At 40.1% G+C, this 23,444-nt stretch overlaps 1 protein-coding gene and 1 non-coding gene across 2 annotated transcripts in view; one reads left to right on the forward strand and one right to left on the reverse strand.

The window, feature by feature from the left end:
* Positions 1–23,444, reverse strand: part of LOC149408915 (uncharacterized) — a 208,607-nt gene that overhangs the window by 37,890 nt on the left and 147,273 nt on the right. The window contains exons 19-24 of the mRNA XM_089650310.1: positions 20,082–20,253; positions 19,511–19,703; positions 16,858–16,992; positions 16,356–16,468; positions 11,023–11,174; positions 10,035–10,133 (exon numbers count right to left, since the gene is read on the reverse strand). Of these exons, the coding sequence (XP_089506436.1) occupies positions 10,035–10,133; positions 11,023–11,174; positions 16,356–16,468; positions 16,858–16,992; positions 19,511–19,703; positions 20,082–20,253 (864 nt within the window). The remainder of the gene's footprint in view (positions 1–10,034; positions 10,134–11,022; positions 11,175–16,355; positions 16,469–16,857; positions 16,993–19,510; positions 19,704–20,081; positions 20,254–23,444) is intronic.
* TRNAF-AAA (transfer RNA phenylalanine (anticodon AAA)) lies at positions 6,994–7,067 on the forward strand. The gene has a single exon. It is a non-coding gene; the product is annotated as a tRNA-Phe (tRNA).

Below are 23,444 nucleotides of genomic sequence, written 5' to 3' on the forward strand. Positions count from 1 at the left end.
GTTTTTCGAAATTTTAATTTTTCACTTTTTTGGAACACTTTGAAGGGAAAAACGCTATTTTTAGTGAAAAAAATCGGCTAATTTGTTATTGTAAAATAATAATTATTAACAAATTTGAAAAAAACTCTCCAGCGTTACCTCGTAAATTATGCACAAAAATAGTTTTCAAAATTTCAAAAGGATCGGTGCAGTAGTTTTGAAGTTATGACGGTCACCGACTTTGAAAACGTGAGTTTTGGGAAAAACGCTATAAAGTTTTGAACACTAAAAAATCTGGTATTAAACGTTTATAAGCAAATTTCATCGGCTTACCTCACACTGAATCATCAATGCCAGGTCCATAAAGGATGTTGCTATCATCCATGATGTCTAAAGCACCTTTTTGCTCCTGTCTACGACGAATCCTGCCTTCTTTAGTTTGTTTCTCAGCTTCCTGCTCTGCTCGGCTTATACGTATGGTCGGGTAGGGATTAAAATCCGACAGGTATAAAAATACTCGTAACTTCGTCAATTTTGCTCCAATCAACTTGAAATTTGAACACAATATTCTTAACATATAAAGCATTTATTTAAAAAAAAATGCAAAAAAAAAAAAATTAAAACCCTAGCCCCCCCTTAAATTATTATTATTTTTTAAATAAACTACTGACATCCGAATCATTGGGAAATTTAGCACTAACATAGCCTTTCCTACAAAAATAAAGTTGGTTGTTTACCGGTGAAACAAATATAATAAGCAGTAGGTAATTGTTGATTGAAGTACTAGGACATATTGAATTATTTGGCGTGTTGGAAATAAGCCGACGTAGCTCAGTGGTCCAGAGCACCTGACCGGATATAAGAAGGTGCGGGTTCAATTCCCGTCGGCGGCATTTATTTCTACTCGGGAGATATTTTCAATTTGTATGGATATTTTACTCTACTAATTAATGCTTATAATAATTTGTTAAATAAAATTTACTTGCGATTTGGACACCCTTTGCAGACGTATAAGAGGTGCCAGTACCCACTATTATACATCTGCCGCCAGAGGAGCTGCGGGTAGATTAGCCTTTTATGCTACGAAAGCATTGTACTGTGATCATTTGTGCTTATTGGAACATAATCCGCAAAATATAATAGAGCGCGGATCCATTATTTGACGTAAGGGAAGCGACCCAAATATATTTAATGATTGAATCAGAACCCAGTTGATATAGAGAGGTGCTGCAATCATTAAATATTCTATGGAATATCGACCGACCCAATTCTGGTCTTCATCGTTTGACAGGACGTTTTTATCTTTTGGAAAGGCTTGTTTACGTCTGGGTCATGGCAAATAATAGTTGGCGTTAATAATTTAATCGCTCGTTACGTTATCTGAGAAAGCAATAAGTAACGTTCTGGTCTGAACATAATTACATTGAGAATTAAATGGATTAAGTTTGAGATGGCAGAAACAAATACTTCTTCCTTAAGTGGTTGTTGGGAAAAGTGAGGAATGTTCTTCAGGATCCATTTATTACAACATCTGACTAATGACATAGATCTATGTAGCTGGGCTATAATCTCATTGGGTCTGGGTCTGGACCTAGTCGCAGGTTATAAATTTGACGTTGGAAAAAATATATTATTTAAAGTTTGTAGTTCATTTTTATTTTTGGAATAATTTAATGACTAGTTTATTTATTCATTAACGCCCTTTTTCGGGGCTTTTACATATGCATAATAAGAAATATACATTATTTATTGTACATTACTGAAATGCTTCATCAACAACATTTTATATTTGTTTAAAGATAAATTGAAGATGTCCACTGACTTGGTATAATTGTTTCCCTCCATTAGTATTCTGGGCAAAGAGAAATACATATGGTAGTTAGTCCCAGAATTTCTGCACTGAAATAAATCCTGACTTCTAGTATTACGTTGTGAAATCCGGAAGCTTATCAATTCTATAAATACCGGAATATCAACTAAATCATTTAGAATTTTATATAGGAATACAAAGTCATTGAAAATTCTAATATAATATCTAAAATTGTAATATATAATAGTCCTAGATGTGACCGTACCCTTTTCTGATTTTTTTTTTTCAATTTTCGTTTAAGAATCGCTAATATTGTCGTCAATAATTTAGTTAGTTCACTTAACATTTTTATACCTCAAAGTAAACATGTCTTAAATAAAAAAATCCATTTTACAGGAAACGCGTCTTAAGATTGTTTACCTGTTTTTTTTTATGTTTTTTTTAATTGAAGAGATGTAAAATTCATACTACTATAGTAATTTAATAAGGGTGCTTTTGTTATATATTTAATTTTTTAAAATTTTATGTATTTTCATAAGATTTTTAAATTTTAATGGACATAGGTAGTTCTGGCTCTCATAATGAAAGTGTTTTGACATTAGATGAAGAGTTTGGATAATACGGGTAGGTATATTCCGATGGTGTAATTTTTGTGAAGAAAATATCCGACCTACCACTTTATCAAAACTAATGGCAAACGTTGACGGCTAATTAGTTGCGTTAAAATACTAAAAAAGCGTGATGCTAACATTATCATGGGGAGAAGCACCTCACAAACGACCTTGAAGGTAACTCTAGAGGCAGTAAAATATCTAATCCGCCATCCAATTGAAAGCGGAAGTCGTCCCTTTCGAGGACTCCTCCCGATTATAAATCTGATAGGAGGCATATTTTACTGCGGTTAATGCCTAGCACTCATTCGGTTGAGGTGGCCTACCGGATATATGTTTTCTTACTGCGGCCACTAGCAGTTTCATTCGTCCCAGGGAGTAGGACCGTGCGAAGAAGTTAATAAAACGGTTCCATGTGTTCCGTTTGTATCGCGAATTCAATTGGCATCGTTTCTTCATTTCACAAACGATTCATTTCTCTGCCAGCTTTCCTTGGACTCCCACTTTCCCTATCTTTTCCCCGTCTTTAAACAGTATATTGAACAACGGGCGAGGAATACCTCGAGAGCCGTGTCGGCGCGGCGATGCAATATACCCCGCATACACTAGAGGTGAGGAGTATTTATCGTACCCAGTAAAAGTACCGGGTATTTTCATGCGATACTTTGTAATTGTGACAAATATCCAAATTACCTGGTTCCAAAATACTCACAAGTATTTTATACCGGGACTAAATATTTTTAGTAGGTACTTTTACAAGGTATTTTTGATGGGTATTTTAGTAGGTATTTAAATACTTTTGAGTATTTTGTCACCGGTATTTCTTTGTACCTGTACTCATTGCACCCAGTACTCATAGGACTCACCTCTAGCATATACACACGCGTAGAATACGCAATGATCCGGATGTCAATTTGAGATATTTTCAATAAAACTCCGAGACGTTAAGATATAAAAGGAAGGCCAACGGTGATATTTGTGTCAGCAAAATCGAACTCTGGATGAAAAGGATATTACTTTCTTCAAGAGATCGTTTCAAGAGATCGGGGTTTACTAAGCAGAATACGAATGGTGGTTTAGCCGTTGACTGAGTCAGGCGGGATTTTCTATCAGTGTTTAATGTGCGTATGCGTACTGAAACGGATGGTGTGGGCAAAATACTCTAAAACAGAAAATGGCAGCACTCAATTTTAATATATTTTTTACGTACTAGCCAGTTAAAACATTCGCAACAATGTTATCCTACGTCAAACTTGACCTATAGAGGAGTAAACACGATTCCGCTTTTTTATGTGAATACCGCACAAGAGTTACAATTGCTCCCAACCTAATTGGAGCATGTTGTGACACTGAAGGGAAGGGCGGGAAGGGTATGGGGCAGAGGAAGGCGGGGAAGTAGGGAAGTGATTGCCCTTGGTCAAAAGGGTGATACTGAGAGTATTTTCCACTCTGGAACGTGCCTCAAATATACTTATACACAATGTCCGGAAACTGGTGAATCTACATCACATTTGGAGTCGATTTTGTGGAACGGATTTTTTTTAATAGTTGTAATTGCAAAGGTTTTATATGATGTAGGTATAAAGTATAGTATAAGTATTTATATATATATTTTTTTTATTTCACAGCCCTCACTAGGGTTTCCTGTTCTGAGGCGGCCTGTAGTTTTTAAACTTTTGTATTTGGTTTCAAGTTGTCTTTACATCGTCTTTATAATGTTTCTAAGTTGAATATCATTTTGTTCTCTCAGCCATGTTTTTACTTTTGTTTTAAATGTATTCATTTACATTATTATTGAAGTGAAACTTCTTTAGGCGCGTAATGGATTTTCGGGGACGGAGTAAAACCGAGTTAGGATCGACACGAAAATGCGGGTACCCCCACCACCGCTCACCGTTCACTGTCCCTCTCTCACCATATGCGCTTGTTGAGGTGGGGGAGCCGCTCACGAACGTTCTCTCTCTTCTCTTCTTTCCTCTCTCTCAGACACCAGCGAACTGCGCCACGCCAAGCATCAGCTGCTTGGTTAGTATACTGCGTCGTGAGTGTAATACGAGTGAAATACGTAATTGATTGTGGTTCATACGGTTTGGTACAGAATTTCAGTGTTAAAAATGAGTAGTGACGAGATAGAGGTGATGAACACATCAGTGGCACAAGAGGAAATATCCCCTGAGAATCACCAAAGAAGAGGAGAGTCTGATTCACACAGTGATGACATTAACATAAGGTAAATATAACCTATAAGAGTTGATAAATATTTCACAATATAGTAGTATTGTTGGAATGTATATATCTCGCACTTTAGTTACCATAACCCAATTATCACGACATTAGGAAATGATATTCATGAAATTGACAATGAAAATGGCACATGATTGGTAAATTGTCATTGTAATTTCTTTGTAATTTTTAATTGTAATATTGTTATTTATGTAATATTGTATACTTGTGAATAAATTGAAAATTTTTGGAACTATACATTAATCGAACGTCATTCATCTATAAGAAAATATTAGAAAAAGCAAATCCATGCTTCGTCGTTGAATTATTTAACCTCTAATTTTCAAACTAACCTAAGAGAGAAAATAGAGATGATGAAATGAAAATAGAGAGAGAGGAATAATAGAAGTTTCACTTCTGTCTTGCGTAGGCTTGACACACCCACTTTTTTTTTTGTTTGATTTGGCAGAGCATTGTATAATTTCGTAGCAGAGAATTTAATATTTCCAAAAGATGTGTTCAAACTGGGAGTAACCAGTATATTTTGGCTTATTGCTCTGGTCGAGTATTTATGTTGGGCAGTGGAGTATTTAGATATATATATATATATTTAATTTTAAATAAAATATTTTTTAATCATTGTAGACTTGGAAGTTTTTAAATATTTCTTCTGTCGGAGTTCTAACCGGAACTTTTATAATTGTGTGAGTGCTCTAGGCAGACCCCAACCAGTTATCTCGTACTCTATTAGTGATTGACACAAAGCGTAGTACACTCTTTGGGTTATGTTGAGCCGCTCTGTGTGAGTGCTCAAGGCAGATCCCCAACCAGTTTTCCCGTACTCTATTGGTAATTTATCGATAAAATTATTTATAAATTTTAATCACTTCACTATGCAATGTCATTGCTTATAACTAATTTAACTCCAGCGTTTGACGGTCACATATGACCGGGCGTCCATATTTTATAAAAGTCTTTTTATTATTTTTTTCTATAATGCGAAAATACGACATTTTTTAGCGTTAGAAAAAGAAATAACATTTTTTTCCAGTTTGCCTCGAATATTGGAATCCATTCATAAAATCCTAAAAAAAGCCAAAATGCATTCATATTTCGCGCCGCTATCGTAATAATCGGTTTAACTTTAAAAATTATTTCTTATTTTTAATTATATGAACAAGATAATAGTGAAGGTACAGTTTTCTTACAAATTCCCCCAAACAAAAATGTGTTTTCGAAATATAGAGTTCTCACAATTTTTCTATGCTTGGAGAAAAAATTTAAGCAAAAATGTGATAATATATGCGTTTTAGAAAACATTTTTCACGTTTCATATTTAAATTTTATTATTTAGAAATAGAAATGTTTACATATTAAATGAATAATTTGTAGGATAATTTAATTTTTAGATAATTTAATTTTATTTTTTAACACTGGAAGGATAATTTTATCTAGTTTCTAAAACAGTATTTGTTCATATAGCGCATTTGAAATACACTAAATGCACTATTTCAAATGCATTTGAAATACACAGAAAATATTGCAAACCGTACAAAAATGATGAAAATACTGAAGTGTTGACAAATTTTCAAAATGTCCACCTTCTGCTTGTAGGCAAAAGTGTAAACGTAAAGTAACACTATTTACAATTCGTATCTCATCTGTGGCTTCGTAAATACGTCTAACGAAGTTCTTGGCAAACTTTGCACTTCGTTGCACCCCAAAAGAAAAAAAATCTAGCGGCGTCAAGCCTGGAGACCGCGCTGGCCAAGGAGAATGACTCCCACGTCCAATCCAACGATCAGGTAATTGCTAATAGGTTGTATATAATAAAGTGATGTAAACAAAGTTATTTGTGTTTTAATAAAATAAATAATGCCATCACAAAATGATAAGCTTCCAGAAGAAATCTTCTTATTAAACGCTTGTTTGGTCAAGTAATTTTGCATAACTATGTATGTGTACTGCATATTTAAATATTCGGCAGTCATTTGGTTCGTTCTTTATACCGCCAGAGGCGTGCTCTGTCGGCCATCTCCGCCGTGCGTATCGGCCATATTTAAACCGAAATGAACCTTACGGTTGGTTAAAATTGAGGGCCAGAGTGGTATTTTTTGCCTGCAGACCCCCTATGCGGAATTTACCCGAAACACACAATTTGAATTTGACCAATCAGAGGGCCTACATCGTCCAGACGATCGCGTAATAATTCTATCAGATAATATGTCTCGACGCCATCTAGTGAGAAATTTACCACTCACAAAGCCTTTCCTACAAAAATAAAGTTGGTTGTTTACAGGTGGAAAAAATATAATAAGCATTAATTGTTGATTGAGGTACATATTGAATCATTTGGCGGGTTGGAAATAAGCCGAAATAGCTCAGTGGTTTCAGAGCATCTGACCAAACATCAGAAGGCACGGGTTCAATTCCCGTTGGCGGCATTTATTTTTACTCGGGAGATATTTTCAATTTGTATTGATATTTCAGGAGACTAATTATTTCTTATAATTATTTGTTGAAAATAATACTGTTAGTATATTCGTCCACCGTGTTGAAAGGTTATTAGAAAGTGCCAAATAATCATCGGCGGATCCGTTTGTTCGTCGAACCTTCCTACAAATGACAAATGGCGACTTTAGTTAATCATTCGCCACGAAAGGAGACTTTTTCACTAATTTGTAAATTAATTTTATTATTCAGTAATTTCCAAAGATGTCATTATATACACTTCGTGAATTATTACAAATCTTTCGGCTGTTAATGACGATGGAACCCCTTTACGCCTTTTCGCCAAATTTTTTTGTTGCTGTGGGCGGTTCCCAAATTAGAGTTCCCGAGAGGGTTTGCGGGGTCGTAAATCAAATTTACTTGCGCACGTCGGGATTTGAATCCGCGAGCTCCGGATTGCTAGTTGAGAGTCTAACTCCTCGAACACGGAAGCCGTTAAAATAAATTCTTCTAAAAACATCGAAATTAATTTTGAATTAAGAATAAGAAAATCTTTGTGTCTCAAATTGTATGCGGCTTTGTCGTTAAACAGTTTTATAGGTAAATTTTTAAATGCTAAAAAAATGAGGAAGCTACAAGTCAAAAATGTGTATATTCTTGGCATACCTTATATTGTAGGTAATAGGCATTAAAGTCGCTTGACAAACGGAGTCTAGAAACGTTCGGGTTCAAGCACAAAACTGTTTTTATTTATTTTGTAAATAATTTAATTAAAAAGTTAATCAAGTGAAACTGTCACAGATAATCTAAGCTATAATACTGTATTTATTTAAAAGTTTTTTCCTTTACGCGTTCATACATTTCTATTGAAAAAATATTTTTTTTAGTAGCTTACATTTATATTTTTTATTGAGTAATTTATTATTTTATTTGTATTCTACTCAAGCGAAACGATAGGAAAACCTTCAATTTATCTACAGAATATTTTTTGGTATTCATAATGTACACCAATTTGTTATAAAGATTAATCAAAATAGTGATTTAGCATTAAGCTTCTCCTTAAGATTTGACATTGTCTATAAGCGCCTATAAAATAGGATTCATTCATTTTATGCATCTTATGGATAAATATGCCAGTATTATTTCTGCCTGTATTTTAGGTATTTGTATTGTAGTCATTTGTAATGTTATTCTTCTATGTCTATTTTCTATATTGTGGTTTCTTGTTTAACAATGAAAAAAAAATAAAACAATCTTCATATTGAAAACGTAAATTTTTTTGTTTTGTTATTTTGTTGTTGAAATTATATCCGTTGTTCAATAAAGAACGTGTTGAAATCTACGCAATATTACCTAAACATACACCGGGAGGAATCCGGGTTGTAAAGCTATTTTATTACAAAACAATCGTCAAATTAAAAAATAGGATTTTTTTGAACAGCTTTAATTTAGTTGTGGCGAGAAAATGATGTAAAAGTAAAGTACGTTTGTTCAAGGCTCAAGACAAAGTTTAGTTCACAAGTAGGTAGAGGGCGCGTGGGCAGGATTTGTTCGTGGAATTGTTTCCTTCGTACGAGTTAGAGAAACGGTTGAATCTGAACTCGGTCATCATTAGGAATGGGGAAGTGGGCAAGAGAAATCAATAACATCATTTGTGGGTCCGAGGGAGACAGAAATAATATGGATGTTCGTTGTTTGTTGTCTAGAGCTAAAAGAACAGCATCTGGGAATTTACATTATATTTAATGACGCAATTAATGTACAAAATCCGTTATGATCCAAAATAATTTTCTTTGTTTATCTGAATAGCGTTTAATAAGCTCAATATAACAAATATTTAGAATTAAAAATAAAAACTGCCTTGTAATGTTAATCTTTGTTTACATTAAAGCTATTTGAGGTATTTACCTTTGCGAGTGAAATTAATGTTTTCCGGAATCTTGAGTTATTAAAAATTATTAGTTCTTTCATATTTCATTTTTATAACGGTTAATTCAACCTACTCTTTAATGACCATATTTACGGCAGAGTAGCAGTTACGAATGCTACCAAACGGTTCCATGATAACTCAACACAGTGATTATTCAACACACATTTAAAAAGTGATATAAAGTCATTAAAAACGATGATTTTTTTTTAACGTAACTTAACCTAACCTAACATAACCTACTTAAGCCTAGTTAAAAAAGTTTTTGTTTTATCACTTTCCATGACTTTATATAACTTTTTAAAAATGTGATGAGTTATCATTTTGATGATTTATCCGGTCACCATACCAAACAGTGATTTATTGGGGGGTAATTGCAGAAACATGTATAAAAAATGAATGGTAAAAGTTTTTTAAACTTTAATATGTCTTTGGAGATTTCGTATGGAGAGTCTTTTTATTTATTGTTTTTGTGTTTAATTCGTAGAACTCAATTTATTTTATTTTTTTTAAATTTAATTAAAATCAAATTTAATAATATAATTATTAAGTTCTGCAAGTATTTTTTGGTTTTTGTTATTGTTACAGCTGTTTCGGCTTTCAAGGCCATTGTGGTTTTAGCCACGTTTAGACGACTTATTAATATGATTCTATTTTACCCCCTCCCAATTTGAAATGATTTACTACCGTTTTTTTAAGTGAAGAAAGGAGAGGAAGTTCCGGGAAGGGAAAGGGAAAGAGGGATGGGTGTGGGAATCTGGTGGTCTGTGAGTTGAAGAGCGTTCGAGTCCGACTGGAGAGGTCTCTCTCCACTCTCCCGATCGGACCCGCCACGCATCTATGCCAGTATACCTGATTCATGGCCCAATTAACGTCTGAAGTAGTTTGTTTTACAGGTATGCACTTCTTCTCAAGATGGAATGGATTGGAAGCAGATCTCTAAGTGCTATCTGAGAAGTAGAAGGGCTTACTGGCAAACGGAAAGTGGCAATTATTGTAAAACTGATGGCAAGTATAAAAAGCTAGTACTCACCACCATGTAGGCATCCCCAATGGTCTCCACCTTGTAGACGTCGAAGTTCTCTATTATGGAATCGAAGCAGGTGTAGAGGTCATTCAGGAAATCAACCACCTGAAATTAAAGAGATGTATAGAAAACAAAAACACATTCTTCGATTCAACAACACGTTGAGTCATCAGTAGCGTTGAAGTATTCTGAAAGAGTGCACTTGGTTTGCCAGGAACAATTAATTCTTTAGCGCTGCAATCGGTACATTTACTTTCAGTCAATGCAATTAAGTTAGGATGTTCTGTAGTCGATCCAAAGCCTGACGTTTTTGAGAAGCGGATTAGACGAGGTTGTGTTGGTTAGGTTGAGAGCGGTGGACAGCGCCGAGAAGCCTACGTGGATACAAGGTAAGGGTAGGGTAGGTTGGTTTACCTCCAGCGGGGTACTCTGGGCGGACATCTCTGTGAAGCCCACGATGTCGCTGAAGTAGATGGTGACGCAGTCGAAGCTCAATGAACACAAGGTAAGGGTAGGGTAGGTCGGTTTACCTCCAGCGGGGTACTCTGCGCGGACATCTCGGTGAAGCCCACGATGTCGCTGAAGTAGATGGTGACGCAGTCGAAGCTCAATGAACACAAGGTAAGGGTAGGGTAGGTTGGTTTACCTCCAGCGGGGTACTCTGGGCGGACATCTCAGTGAAGCCCACGATGTCGCTGAAGTAGATGGTGACGCAGTCAAAGCTCAATGAACACAAGGTAAGGGTAGGGTAGGTCGGTTTACCTCCAGCGGGGTACTCTGCGCGGACATCTCGGTGAAGCCCACGATGTCGCTGAAGTAGATGGTGACGCAGTCGAAGCTCAATGAACACAAGGTAAGGGTAGGGTAGGTTGGTTTACCTCCAGCGGGGTACTCTGGGCGGACATCTCAGTGAAGCCCACGATGTCGCTGAAGTAGATGGTGACGCAGTCGAAGCTCAATGAACACAAGGTAAGGGTAGGGTAGGTCGGTTTACCTCCAGCGGGGTACTCTGCGCGGACATCTCAGTGAAGCCCACGATGTCGCTGAAGTAGATGGTGACACAGTCGAAGCTCTCCGGGTCGACGCGGTGGCCGCGCTTTAGCTGCTCCGCCACGGGCCGCGGCAGCATCTCAAGCAGCAGGGCCTCTGCACAAAACCAGAAAATAATAATATAAGTCAGCAGAAGCAGTTTTATTGTAATTCATTCACCCACTACCTTTACGCGTCACTTTGCGACCGCACGAAGAGTTTTTTCTTAATATTGCTAATTTCTTAAAAAACGGATTGCAGGACATTAACAAATGAATTGATAGGTATCCTGATAAACTTTTAGTAAATGCCAATGTTTCGTTACATCTGCATTATATGTTAAGACAAATGAAGGTACATGAACACGTGTTCCGATATTATTACGAATTTACTAAAAGTTTATAAGGAAGCAGCCTGTAGTTTTAAATTCTATTTTATTTTCAGTTTATATTTGATATAGAATACTACTTTTATAACTGTCATATTAAAACCACATCGATATCAGTAATGGTAAATGCAGACATCATAAGTTTGAAGCACCGTTTTTATGGTCCACGTCCACACCACTATCGGGCGACCATCTTAGACGATTTCACACATTCTAATAAATGTTGCCCATTAAGTACATTTTAAATCAGAGGTTTCCAAAGTGGTTTATATGGACCCCCAGGGGTCGATATCGGCTTGCTGGGGGTCTATGTCAGCGAGAAAAAAATTTGGGGGTTCACGAGGATCAAATGGGAGTACATACGAGCGGACCCCCATTACCTCAAGTCAACATTTAGGAGTTCCGTAAATGACACAATAGACCTAACACAAATATAATAGACTGAGAAATTACTTATTTGATATTTGTATTTTTATATTGTTGTTTGTTCATTGAGGTTAATAAATAGAGTCTACGTTCCTTTTCTCGTCAGAATTAATATATTCAAGCAAAACATTGCACATTGGAAGCCGCGAATTTTCCTAGTTCCCCAACTTGATTTTGAAAAACGTCCAGGGTAATAATGACGTTCAACATTTAAATGTACTTTACACAGACTTCAAAACTAAAGGACATTTTGATTATCGAAATGGAACGCTGAAGAATCGGAAAACGTGTGACGAGAAGAAATGACCGGAATAAGCATTGACAAAGAACTTAAGGGGCAGTTTTGTAGGGCTAGCTACAGAAAGAAATTCCCGTTGCGTATTCCCGCGGCTTCATTTTCATTTGGTGTAATACCTCACAAGGGTGCCTCTGTCTGCACAATGTAAAGACAGAGCAACTATACTGCCACCCGGTTGTTGGGCAGGCAAGGGAAGGGAATCTTTTTAGTAAAAAAATAAATGATTATCACATGGGACGTTAATAGTTTTAGAAAAATTCAATATTCGCCAGGCAGGGGGACTACGGAAAAAAAAAATTTTGGCAAGTGGTCTACGGGGCAAAAATGTTTGGGAACCTCTGTTTTAAATGAATTAATGTACAACTTGAAGAAGTAGTTATTGCATCATGTCTCTTATTTAATTGAAAGAGTATTTCAATAGATATCCGTATTTCACTGTTCAGCAGTAAATGTAATAAAGTGTTCGTGAAATTTAAGTACAAGTCAGCATTTTTTCAATTTGGTAGGCGGGAATGGGTACCGCCGCCCTGGGAACCATTTATTGGATAACCAACACCTCTGCCACAGGTCACCCCAAGTGGTTCGCTACGTTTGGTGACTTAGCAGGGGTGCCCGGGTTCATGGGTTAAGGTTTGCCCAGGTCTTGGTGGCGGGTGCGTCGGCCCACCTTCTGCGTGGCGGGCCGGTTGGGAGATGCTGGTTGAGGAAGACCCTTTACAACCGGTTACCGCTGTCCGGGCCGCTCGATAGTACAGGGGCCCGACCCTCAGGCTCACGACTAAGGGTGGGCTGCCCCATCAGCGAGTGAAAAAACCCTGCCACTGCTGTTGTGCCGGTTCGTGACCGGAGGGGACCCAGCAGCAGCGTTTGGGGCGCATTGGATGCCCTCTCCAGCCGGACTCTCCCAGCCTATCGCCTAGCACCGCAGTGAGTGGGCTGGAACCAAACGCTCATCACTCCTGGACAGCCTGAACCCCATATATCCTACCCACCCCTCATAACTTTCCATTCCAGACCTTCTTTTCACTTCATACCCTTAAAAAAAAAAAGGAAAGTTAAAATCATGAATATACATAAAAAAATACATAACATCATTACAGCGGCGAGTAGCAGGCGTCCCCGGTGCGGGCCAAAACTGTTGGTAAATTTTGCCAACATTCGCGGTCTGCACACTAATTTAAATTCAGTTCATCACCATCTTTTGTCCCAACCTTCTTTTCCTATCCGAAACTCAGATAGCCGAGCCGCCAGACTCCTCCTATCTGGACTGCCCGGGCTTTACCCTTGCAAGCAAGTTCTGACTCAAAGGAGGAGTCTGCCTCTATAGTCGAGCTGACGTCAACTGTGTACGACTATTGAGTCTGGAAAACTCCAGATTCGACGTAATGTGGGTGCGCGTCAATCTTGCCAGTACGGCAAGATTCTACGCACGTCTATACCGCTCACCGAACCATAGCGAATCAGACACTTCCGAGCTCTTCAAACATTTGAGAGATACTATTGATGATCTCTTGCCCCGCTACCCTTCGGCCGAGTTTATTGTTCTGGGGGACTTCAATGTTCATAACGAACCATGGTTGAAGTTCTCTGGCCCAACGGACTCGGCTGGCCGACAGGCCGAATCCTTTGCCATTTGCTACGGATTAGAGCAATTAGTTCAGGAGCCTACAAGGGTTCCTGATGTCCAGACTCACCGTTCCAATCTGTTAGACCTATTCTTAACTACTGTGCCACACGGTTATAAGATTGACGTCACAGCGCCTCTGGGATCATCTGACCACTGCCTAGTGACGACATAAATCCCCGTTAGCCTCAGACCAACCAATGAGAGGCTGAGGAGAAAAGTGTGGCACTATAGGTCAGCAGATTGGTTCGGTATGCGGGCCCATTTCAACGCTTTTCCGTGGTCAGCTGTTTGTTTTCGGACTTCGGACCCTTCAAGATGTGCCCAGGAGATTGGTGAAGTCATCAAATCGGCGATGGATGGCTTCATACAATCGACTACTAAAGAAACTGGTGTGGGCTCAAAGCCGTGGTTCAGTCGAAAATGCTCCGAAGCAGTTCGACGAAAAAACGCGGCTTACCGAGCCTACAACACATCTCAAACGCCCGAAGGCCGATCAGCATACAACAAATCGGCAAAGGAATGCAAGAGAATCATTAATAGGTCAAAATTCGAACACGACCTGCAGATCAGCAAAAAGCTGGCTGCCTGCCCGCATGGCAGCAGAGCATTCTGGTCCCTTGCGGGCTCAATAGGTCGGAATTTTTGCAAACCCAGTTTGCCACCTCTTACCAGACCTGACGGCTCACTAGCAAACACCGCCACCGAAAAGGCTAACTTATTAGGAAAAATGTTTGCGGAAAACTCGACCCTCGATGACGGAGGTGCTGTTCCGCCGTCGGTTCCTCACTGCGGCTTCTATATGAAAAAGCTGAGGATCCGGCATCGGGATGTACTCCACGTTATACGGGGGCTCGATGTTAACAAAACTAGTGGACCTGATGGAATACCTGCCCTGGTATTGCAGAGGTGTGCTGCAGAAATAGTTCCAGTTTTGACAAAGCTCTTCAAAATGTCCCTGAAGTGTGGCACTGTGCCCTCTGGTTGGAAAAAAGCGGTCATTCACCCTATCCCCAAGAAAGGTGACCGCTCCAACCCGGCCAACTACCGCCCCATAGCGATCACATCAGTTCTGTCCAAAGTGATGGAACGTGTGATCAACGACAAACTGCTCACATACCTCGAGAAGAACAAAATTATCAACGACCGTCAATACGGATTCCGGCGGAACCGCTCGTGCGGTGATCTTCTCGCGTATGTGTCGCATGTTTGGAGGCGGTGTCTGGAACGTCACGGTGAGACCCAAACGGTCGCACTAGACATATCCAAGGCCTTTGACCAGGTCTGGCCTGGTCAAAGGCCCAGGACTTGTCAACAAATTGCCTTCTTACGGACTTCCCGCATCCCTGTGTACGTGGATTGCTGACTTTTTAAGGGATAGGTCGATTCAGGCGGTTGCTGACGGTTTCACCTCTTCCTCGCACTCTATAAATGCTGGCGTCCCACAGGGATCGGTTCTGTCTCCGACTTTGTTTTTGTTGCACATCAATGACCTTTTGACATGTGCACCGATACATTGTTACGCGGATGACAGTACAGTTCATGATAGCTTTTTGTTTGACAGGCCCCCAAAGGGCACACAAACTCCAACGGCTCGGAGGGCTTTGAAGCAGAGAATGGACGGTTATCTCGAGAGTATTTCCTCCTGGGGTAAAAATAATCTCGTCGAATTTAATGTTTCAAAGACCCAATCCTGTCTGATTACGTCTAAAAGGGATCTAAATGATAATCTAGTCTCCTTCAACGGAAGCAATCTTCCGAACAGGCCTTCCATTGATATGCTTGGTGTAACTATAAGTGACCAGCTCAGGTATGGGGGCTCCATCGAAGCCAGAGTAAAGCTGGCCTCTCAGAAGCTGGGTGTACTGTACAGGGCCCGCAGATACTTTAATAATACACAACTGCTGACCCTGTACAAATCGCAAGTGCGCCCTACTGTCGAATTTGGCAGCCATCTCTGGTCCGGAGCCCCTAAATACCTGAAAAAAACCCTTGACTCTGTGCAAAAACGGGCGGTCCGTTTGATAGATTCCCCAATCTTAACAAACGGACTGCAATCTTTAGAGCACAGGCGTCAGGTAGGTATGCTGTCCTTGTTCTATCGGTATTACAATGGAAGATGCTCTGAGGAACTAGCGTCATTGATCCTTTCGGCACCGGTGCGTAGTCGGGATACACGCCAAACGCGTGCCCAACATTTGTACACGGTTGAAATTTGTCACACAAGAACGGGTCGCTTCTACGATTCGTTCTTGAGTTCAACAGCTCGGCTGTGGAACGAACTGCCGGCCTCTGTGTTTCCTCCCTCCTACAACATGGGACTCTTCAAGACCCATGTTCACTCCTTCCTCTCCACAAAAAGACCCTCCACACAGCATCCCCAAAGATGACATAGGCCCTGAGGGAAATTATTTTCCTCAGGGCCTCCTGTGTGGAGTTAATATATAAAAAAAAAAAAAAAAAAATTTGCAAAGTCATACAAATGTAAAACAGCTGAATGAATGAAGAGATTTGTAGTAAACAAGTAAAGTTCCCCCGATTAAAGCTAGCGAGGCATTTTACCTGTTTTCTTTTTCTCCTCCTGAAGTTGGTCTGTTCTCTCGTCCACTAACAGTTCCAGATTGTTGGCATATTTCTCCATCATCGCCATCATATTGTCGAATATATTCGGTTTCCTGTGAACAAACGATTTGTTGTTGATTTGCTTTTGAAGTAAACATTTCGGGCATAATTGCAATGTTCATCATCAAGGTACAAAAGAAATAAAAAAACCCCAAAATTACTATATGTTGTATAATACTTTAAATAATAAGTTATAACTTCGATCGGTATTTTCAAAGGGGATTTATTACCTTCTTATTACATTATTTACCCCGTAATTGTTTAAAATGTGTAATCAACGAATCTGGTGGTAACGCGAATTCTTGCTACATACGGTACCTACCATGATCAAATAATTAAAATCTGGTTAGATCAACGAGCGGCAGTAGAATGTGTTACCAGAACATACGTAATCTGAAAATAGCCTCTAAATGCTTTTAAGTAATACATAATAAGTACTCACATTCCTTTCCTCAGAGGTCTCAATTTCGTCCTTATGGCTTTGAAGTCAGGTCTGTCTTCGGGCACTTCCGCCCAGCACTCCTTCAAACAGTCTCTCACGAAGTCGAAACCGCTCTCCAACGGTTCTAGACAAGGTCTGGAAAAAACACATTATTATATATCAAACTGATTGCTCAGTTTTGTAAGATTTGTGTGAAATAAAATATATACATAACAAATAGAATAAAGATACTTAAAACCAAATACTATTTTTATTAATTAGAACATCCCATGTTTCTTTATATAGTAATATTTGTTGGGTCTCAATTATTCGGGTCCGGTCTCAATGTTATCGACAGTCTTTACTCTGAAAAGGGAACATTTAGAAAATTTATCTGAATCTTATCGTCTCATGGTTTGTCATTTGGATGGCGAAAAACAAAAGAAATTAAACCACAATACAGGCTCCACTTATATGAGTAGTTTTACCGCAATTATTTGCTCCAGTTATTTCCGACATATTTCCGAGATATTTAGCAATATCTCCCAATATCCTTTTTATATGAAAGGATTTATAAAAAGATATCGTGAAGTTTGACAATATAGCGGCGCTTTGTTCCCGATATTTGGTGATATGGGTCAGGAGTCAGATTGAGGTGGCGACATCTGTCGATAATGGAATCCCTTTATTTTCAGTTGCTTCCAGTTTTTGTTCGCCGGAAGAGAGGAGGGGAAGTAATTGCTAGGTGCGTGTCCCGAGCTTTTCCCGGAAGATTAATAAAACTTTTCTATCAATTATAGAAGAGGTTTCGGTGGAAAGTGGTCAAAGGATAAACTTCTAAATAAATTAATGATTTTAAATTAGGCTAGAATACTATTGTGGTTTTTTTGTTTTGTTTTTGCATTCAGAGAATGAGTGACTCTTTCCGCAGAGGTAGGCAGAGAGAAGGATGCGCTAGATCCTACATCTATCATTTTTATGTTGTTCTGACTTTTAATGCACTAGCGCAAGAATTAATATCTTTTGTAATAAAACAACTGGGGGTTGAAGTAAATTCAGTGGTAACATCTTCAAAATAATGCATTTTTTGGTTATTGGCCAGTTTATTGTTGGTTGGTTGGTTGAGCGTTCCAAAGCTCCCACTTGAGTTCCCACTCGCACGTCGCGGGTATAACCTCTTCTATCTAAGTTAGCCATCATTGGACAAGGAAAACGAACATTTGAGGAATTCAAGTATTAAGGTTTTTCGTAACTCATAATCCCAGAGTGTTTACCTAAAGAAGTTCAATGAAAAGTTATTTTATTTTATTTATTTATTAATGGGCTGCCGTCCATTTTACAAAACAAAAACACGAAATTTTAATAAAAAATATACATTAAAGAGTAAATAAATATAATTTTTCTTTACTTGCTTAGTGACCGATAAAAATCATATAGATTTTTACCGAAAAACCCTATGAATTGAATTTTCATAAAATAAACAATGTTACATTGTTTGAACGATCAGCTCCCCACATACAGAGTAGATTCGAATATGACAGAGTAACAGATCATATTTGACAAAGTCCTGGAAATTAATAAATAACTTTTTACTGATTTTCTTCGTGAAGTAAACATTCCCGGGTTACGAATAACCTTACAGTAATTGAATTCCTCCTACTTTCATAAATATAAGAGGAAAATAATGTTCGTTTTCCTTGTGCAATTATGGATAATTTCACTAGAAGAGATTGTTCCTGCGACGTCTGAATTCCCTTTGTAATTAAATTTAGTTATCTGTAATTTACTTAATTTAAATTCGTCTTTCATAGGACGTGAATAAATAGTGACATAAACAAAAGTATTATTCTATTTATAATATGTTTTAATAATAAAACTTTGAATAAGCCAAATTTCCAAGTAAACTTTCCCAAGTCTCTACATTAAATATTTAAGTAAAATAGATTTCCCAGAAGTCCCTGGGCATATCAAATAATTGATGTTTATTATGTCAGTTTCTAAGTATGAACAATGTATGTTATTATTACATTCGTATAACACATAACGCAGATTATATTATAATTTCGCGAGGAAACTTACAACCTACCGCAGAACAGCATTATTAAAGGAGCAATAACAAACTTCAACAAATAATTTAAAGTAAACGGTAGTGGGAAACAATAAATTATACGGTGGAAACATACCTTGTTTAAGTTACAATTTGGCTGAAGTTTTGCAGTATTTAGCCTTATTCCCTCGAATTAAACTAGGTTTGGCAAGTAGAGGGGACAGATAGAGAAAGGAGTGTAAAAGGAGGATCAGGCCGTACCCGAAAAACTTTAAACAATGATTCCTGAGCTTATTGCTGATAAAAAATGCAGAGTTTTAGTCTAATTCAGTTTAATTCTAAGAAAAATAAATTCTTTCACAGTAACTGTCCAACCACTCAACCCGACCCCAACAGTCCAATACCTACCGAACAAATTGTCACCAGAGACCAACATGAAATCTACATTTTAACTCTAAATAAACTCTGAAAGAATCAGTCAAATCTTCACAGAGGCTGTGAAAATCTTTCCCATTTGATGAATTTCACTGACGAACATAATTGACAGAGTGTCATAGGCTCACCATACTGGTACCTCAAACCGTTGGCAGTTTATCTAGGTACCTACATATGACATTAGTGTCTGACCTGAAGGGCGGCGCCCCGGGCTCCGGGCTGGCCACCTTCCGGAGCACGAGCTCGGCGCCCCCGGGTTGCTCACCGAAAGGCCCCCTCCGCGTGTGCAGCTCGTACAGCAGCAGACCGAACGAGTACACGTCCCCACGTGGCGAGCCGCCCCCCGCGCCCGCGCGGAGCAGCTCGGGCGCGCGGTACAGCAGACCTGCGCGGAACATACAAGGAATATTATACCATAAGGTGTTTTAATTATAGCACCGGATTTAATTAAATTTTGTGGAATTCGCAGATGCAAGTTTAAAGTTTAGATGCACGATGCTTGTAGGAATATTTAATTAATTGTTAACCTTGGACTGTTAATATTTTCAGACCGGCAAGTACGATAATATTCACAACCACAAACTTTAATTACTCTTTTAGATATTTTACTTTTAACTCGTGCAAACTCTTGGGTTCTAAGTTATATCGGCAGACACAACTGACAAATAGTCATGTCCCTTTATCACTTGCCACAGAGAATTGAGGGAATAAGAAGGAAATACCATATTAGAAGAAGATGTGCAGATAGATTTGGATGATTCACCTTCTAGTCTGGCCTGCACCAGAGTAGACTCCACCGGCAGCTCCTCGCCCCGGCGGAAGCTCTCCAGCCCGAAGTCTGAGAGCTTCACCACCCAGCGCGAGTCCACCAGGCAGTTGGAGGCCTGCAGCGAGCCGTGGCAGCGCAGCGGAGACTCGTGCAGGTAGCTCATACCCTGCCAAGGAAGAGACACAAGATAACAAACATCTCATTACAAGTTGAGAGCTTCACCACCCAGCGCGAGTCCACCAGGCAGTTGGAGGCCTGCAGCGAGCCGTGGCAGCGCAGCGGAGACTCGTGCAGGTAGCTCATGCCCTGCCAAGGAAGCGACACAAGATAACAAACATCTCATTACATGTGTGAGAGCTTCACCACCCAGCGCGAGTCCACCAGGCAGTTGGAGGCCTGCAGCGAGCCGTGGCAGCGCAGCGGAGACTCGTGCAGGTAGCTCATACCCTGCCAAGGAAGAGACACAAGATAACAAACATCTCATTACATGTGTGAGAGCTTCACCACCCAGCGCGAGTCCACCAGGCAGTTGGAGGCCTGCAGCGAGCCGTGGCAGCGCAGCGGAGACTCGTGCAGGTAGCTCATACCCTGCCAAGGAAGAGACACAAGATAACAAACATCTCATTACAAGTTGAGAGCTTCACCACCCAGCACGAGTCCACCAGGCAGTTGGAGGCCTGCAGCGAGCCGTGGCAGCGCAGCGGAGACTCGTGCAGGTAGCTCATACCCTGCCAAGGAAGAGACACAAGATAACAAACATCTCATTACAAGTTGAGAGCTTCACCACCCAGCGCGAGTCCACCAGGCAGTTGGAGGCCTGCAGCGAGCCGTGGCAGCGCAGCGGAGACTCGTGCAGGTAGCTCATGCCCTGCCAAGGAAGCGACACAAGATAACAAACATCTCATTACATGTGTGAGAGCTTCACCACCCAGCGCGAGTCCACCAGGCAGTTGGAGGCCTGCAGCGAGCCGTGGCAGCGCAGCGGAGACTCGTGCAGGTAGCTCATACCCTGCCAAGGAAGAGACACAAGATAACAAACATCTCATTACAAGTTGAGAGCTTCACCACCCAGCGCGAGTCCACCAGGCAGTTGGAGGCCTGCAGCGAGCCGTGGCAGCGCAGCGGAGACTCGTGCAGGTAGCTCATACCCTGCCAAGGAAGCGACGCAAGATAACAAACATCTCATTACATGTGTGAGAGCTTCACCACCCAGCGCGAGTCCACCAGGCAGTTGGAGGCCTGCAGCGAGCCGTGGCAGCGCAGCGGAGACTCGTGCAGGTAGCTCATGCCCTGCCAAGGAAGCGACACAAGATAACAAACATCTCATTACATGTGTGAGAGCTTCACCACCCAGCGCGAGTCCACCAGGCAGTTGGAGGCCTGCAGCGAGCCGTGGCAGCGCAGCGGAGACTCGTGCAGGTAGCTCATACCCTGCCAAGGAAGAGACACAAGATAACAAACATCTCATTACAAGTTGAGAGCTTCACCACCCAGCGCGAGTCCACCAGGCAGTTGGAGGCCTGCAGCGAGCCGTGGCAGCGCAGCGGAGACTCGTGCAGGTAGCTCATACCCTGCCAAGGAAGAGACACAAGATAACAAACATCTCATTACAAGTTGAGAGCTTCACCACCCAGCGCGAGTCCACCAGGCAGTTGGAGGCCTGCAGCGAGCCGTGGCAGCGCAGCGGAGACTCGTGCAGGTAGCTCATACCCTGCCAAGGAAGAGACACAAGATAACAAACATCTCATTACAAGTTGAGAGCTTCACCACCCAGCGCGAGTCCACCAGGCAGTTGGAGGCCTGCAGCGAGCCGTGGCAGCGCAGCGGAGACTCGTGCAGGTAGCTCATACCCTGCCAAGGAAGAGACACAAGATAACAAACATCTCATTACAAGTTGAGAGCTTCACCACCCAGCGCGAGTCCACCAGGCAGTTGGAGGCCTGCAGCGAGCCGTGGCAGCGCAGCGGAGACTCGTGCAGGTAGCTCATACCCTGCCAAGGAAGAGACACAAGATAACAAACATCTCATTACAAGTTGAGAGCTTCACCACCCAGCGCGAGTCCACCAGGCAGTTGGAGGCCTGCAGCGAGCCGTGGCAGCGCAGCGGAGACTCGTGCAGGTAGCTCATACCCTGCCAAGGAAGAGACACAAGATAACAAACATCTCATTACAAGTTGAGAGCTTCACCACCCAGCGCGAGTCCACCAGGCAGTTGGAGGCCTGCAGCGAGCCGTGGCAGCGCAGCGGAGACTCGTGCAGGTAGCTCATACCCTGCCAAGGAAGAGACACAAGATAACAAACATCTCATTACAAGTTGAGAGCTTCACCACCCAGCGCGAGTCCACCAGGCAGTTGGAGGCCTGCAGCGAGCCGTGGCAGCGCAGCGGAGACTCGTGCAGGTAGCTCATGCCCTGCCAAGGAAGCGACACAAGATAACAAACATCTCATTACATGTTGAGAGCTTCAGCAACCAGCGCGATTCCTGACTAAATAATAAATACTAAAATAAACTTTTCAAAAACTGCAGCGATTTGCAGATTTCAGGTTAAATAGAAGGTCCCGTTTAATGTTAGTAGAAAATGAACTGTTACCCTTATTCATCAGCTTGATACATAAATGATTTTAAGCTTTATTTTTATAAAGTACAAATAAGGCAAAATGGATCTACATTTATTCAATGGATTATTTTGAATAAATTGAACGGAAAAAACAAATTCGCAGAACCCTTGGACTGTTGAAATTGTTTAGGTAGCGCAATTAATTAGCAAAAATGTCTAAGACTAAGCAAAATATCATTCTTAGTCCGTGAGAAGCTCATAAATTTTATTTTTTTTCATGTAAAACATTTGGAAATATAACACCTTTTTATTTTTATTATTATTCAAATAAATAATGCCACATAATCTACGGTGTACCTAAGATGTACCACCATAATAACGCTAGGCTTGTGTGTATGGGGGATGTGATAGTTGCAAAACTATTCCGTGTTTATTTTCAGTGTGGTTTTTTACGTAAATTTTAAAATCTTTGTTGTTATTTATGTTTCGGATACTTTCTGGTAATGAATTAAATTTTTTTACTCCAAGATAATTAATGATAGTTGAATTGCCCCATTGTTTTTTTACATTTTGGTGTTGAATAATATTGTAATGTTGCATGGTAGAAGTATAATGTATTTAGTTTTCTCACTATAATTTTTTAAAACAAAAGTTCTGATTAATATTTATATGGTTTAAATAGAATTGTTTTTTAATATTAATTTTTGTGTGTGTGTTTTAAAGGTTCCACTCCATCTTATTGTATTAGTGATTGGCAGAAAGCAAAGTACGTCATTCTGAGTAAATCTTTATTTAGTGT

The sequence above is a fragment of the Hesperophylax consimilis genome, unplaced genomic scaffold (assembly GCF_061612785.1).
Source record: "Hesperophylax consimilis isolate HC1 unplaced genomic scaffold, BYU_Hcon_1.0 scaffold_42, whole genome shotgun sequence".
Taxonomy (NCBI): domain Eukaryota; kingdom Metazoa; phylum Arthropoda; class Insecta; order Trichoptera; family Limnephilidae; genus Hesperophylax; species Hesperophylax consimilis.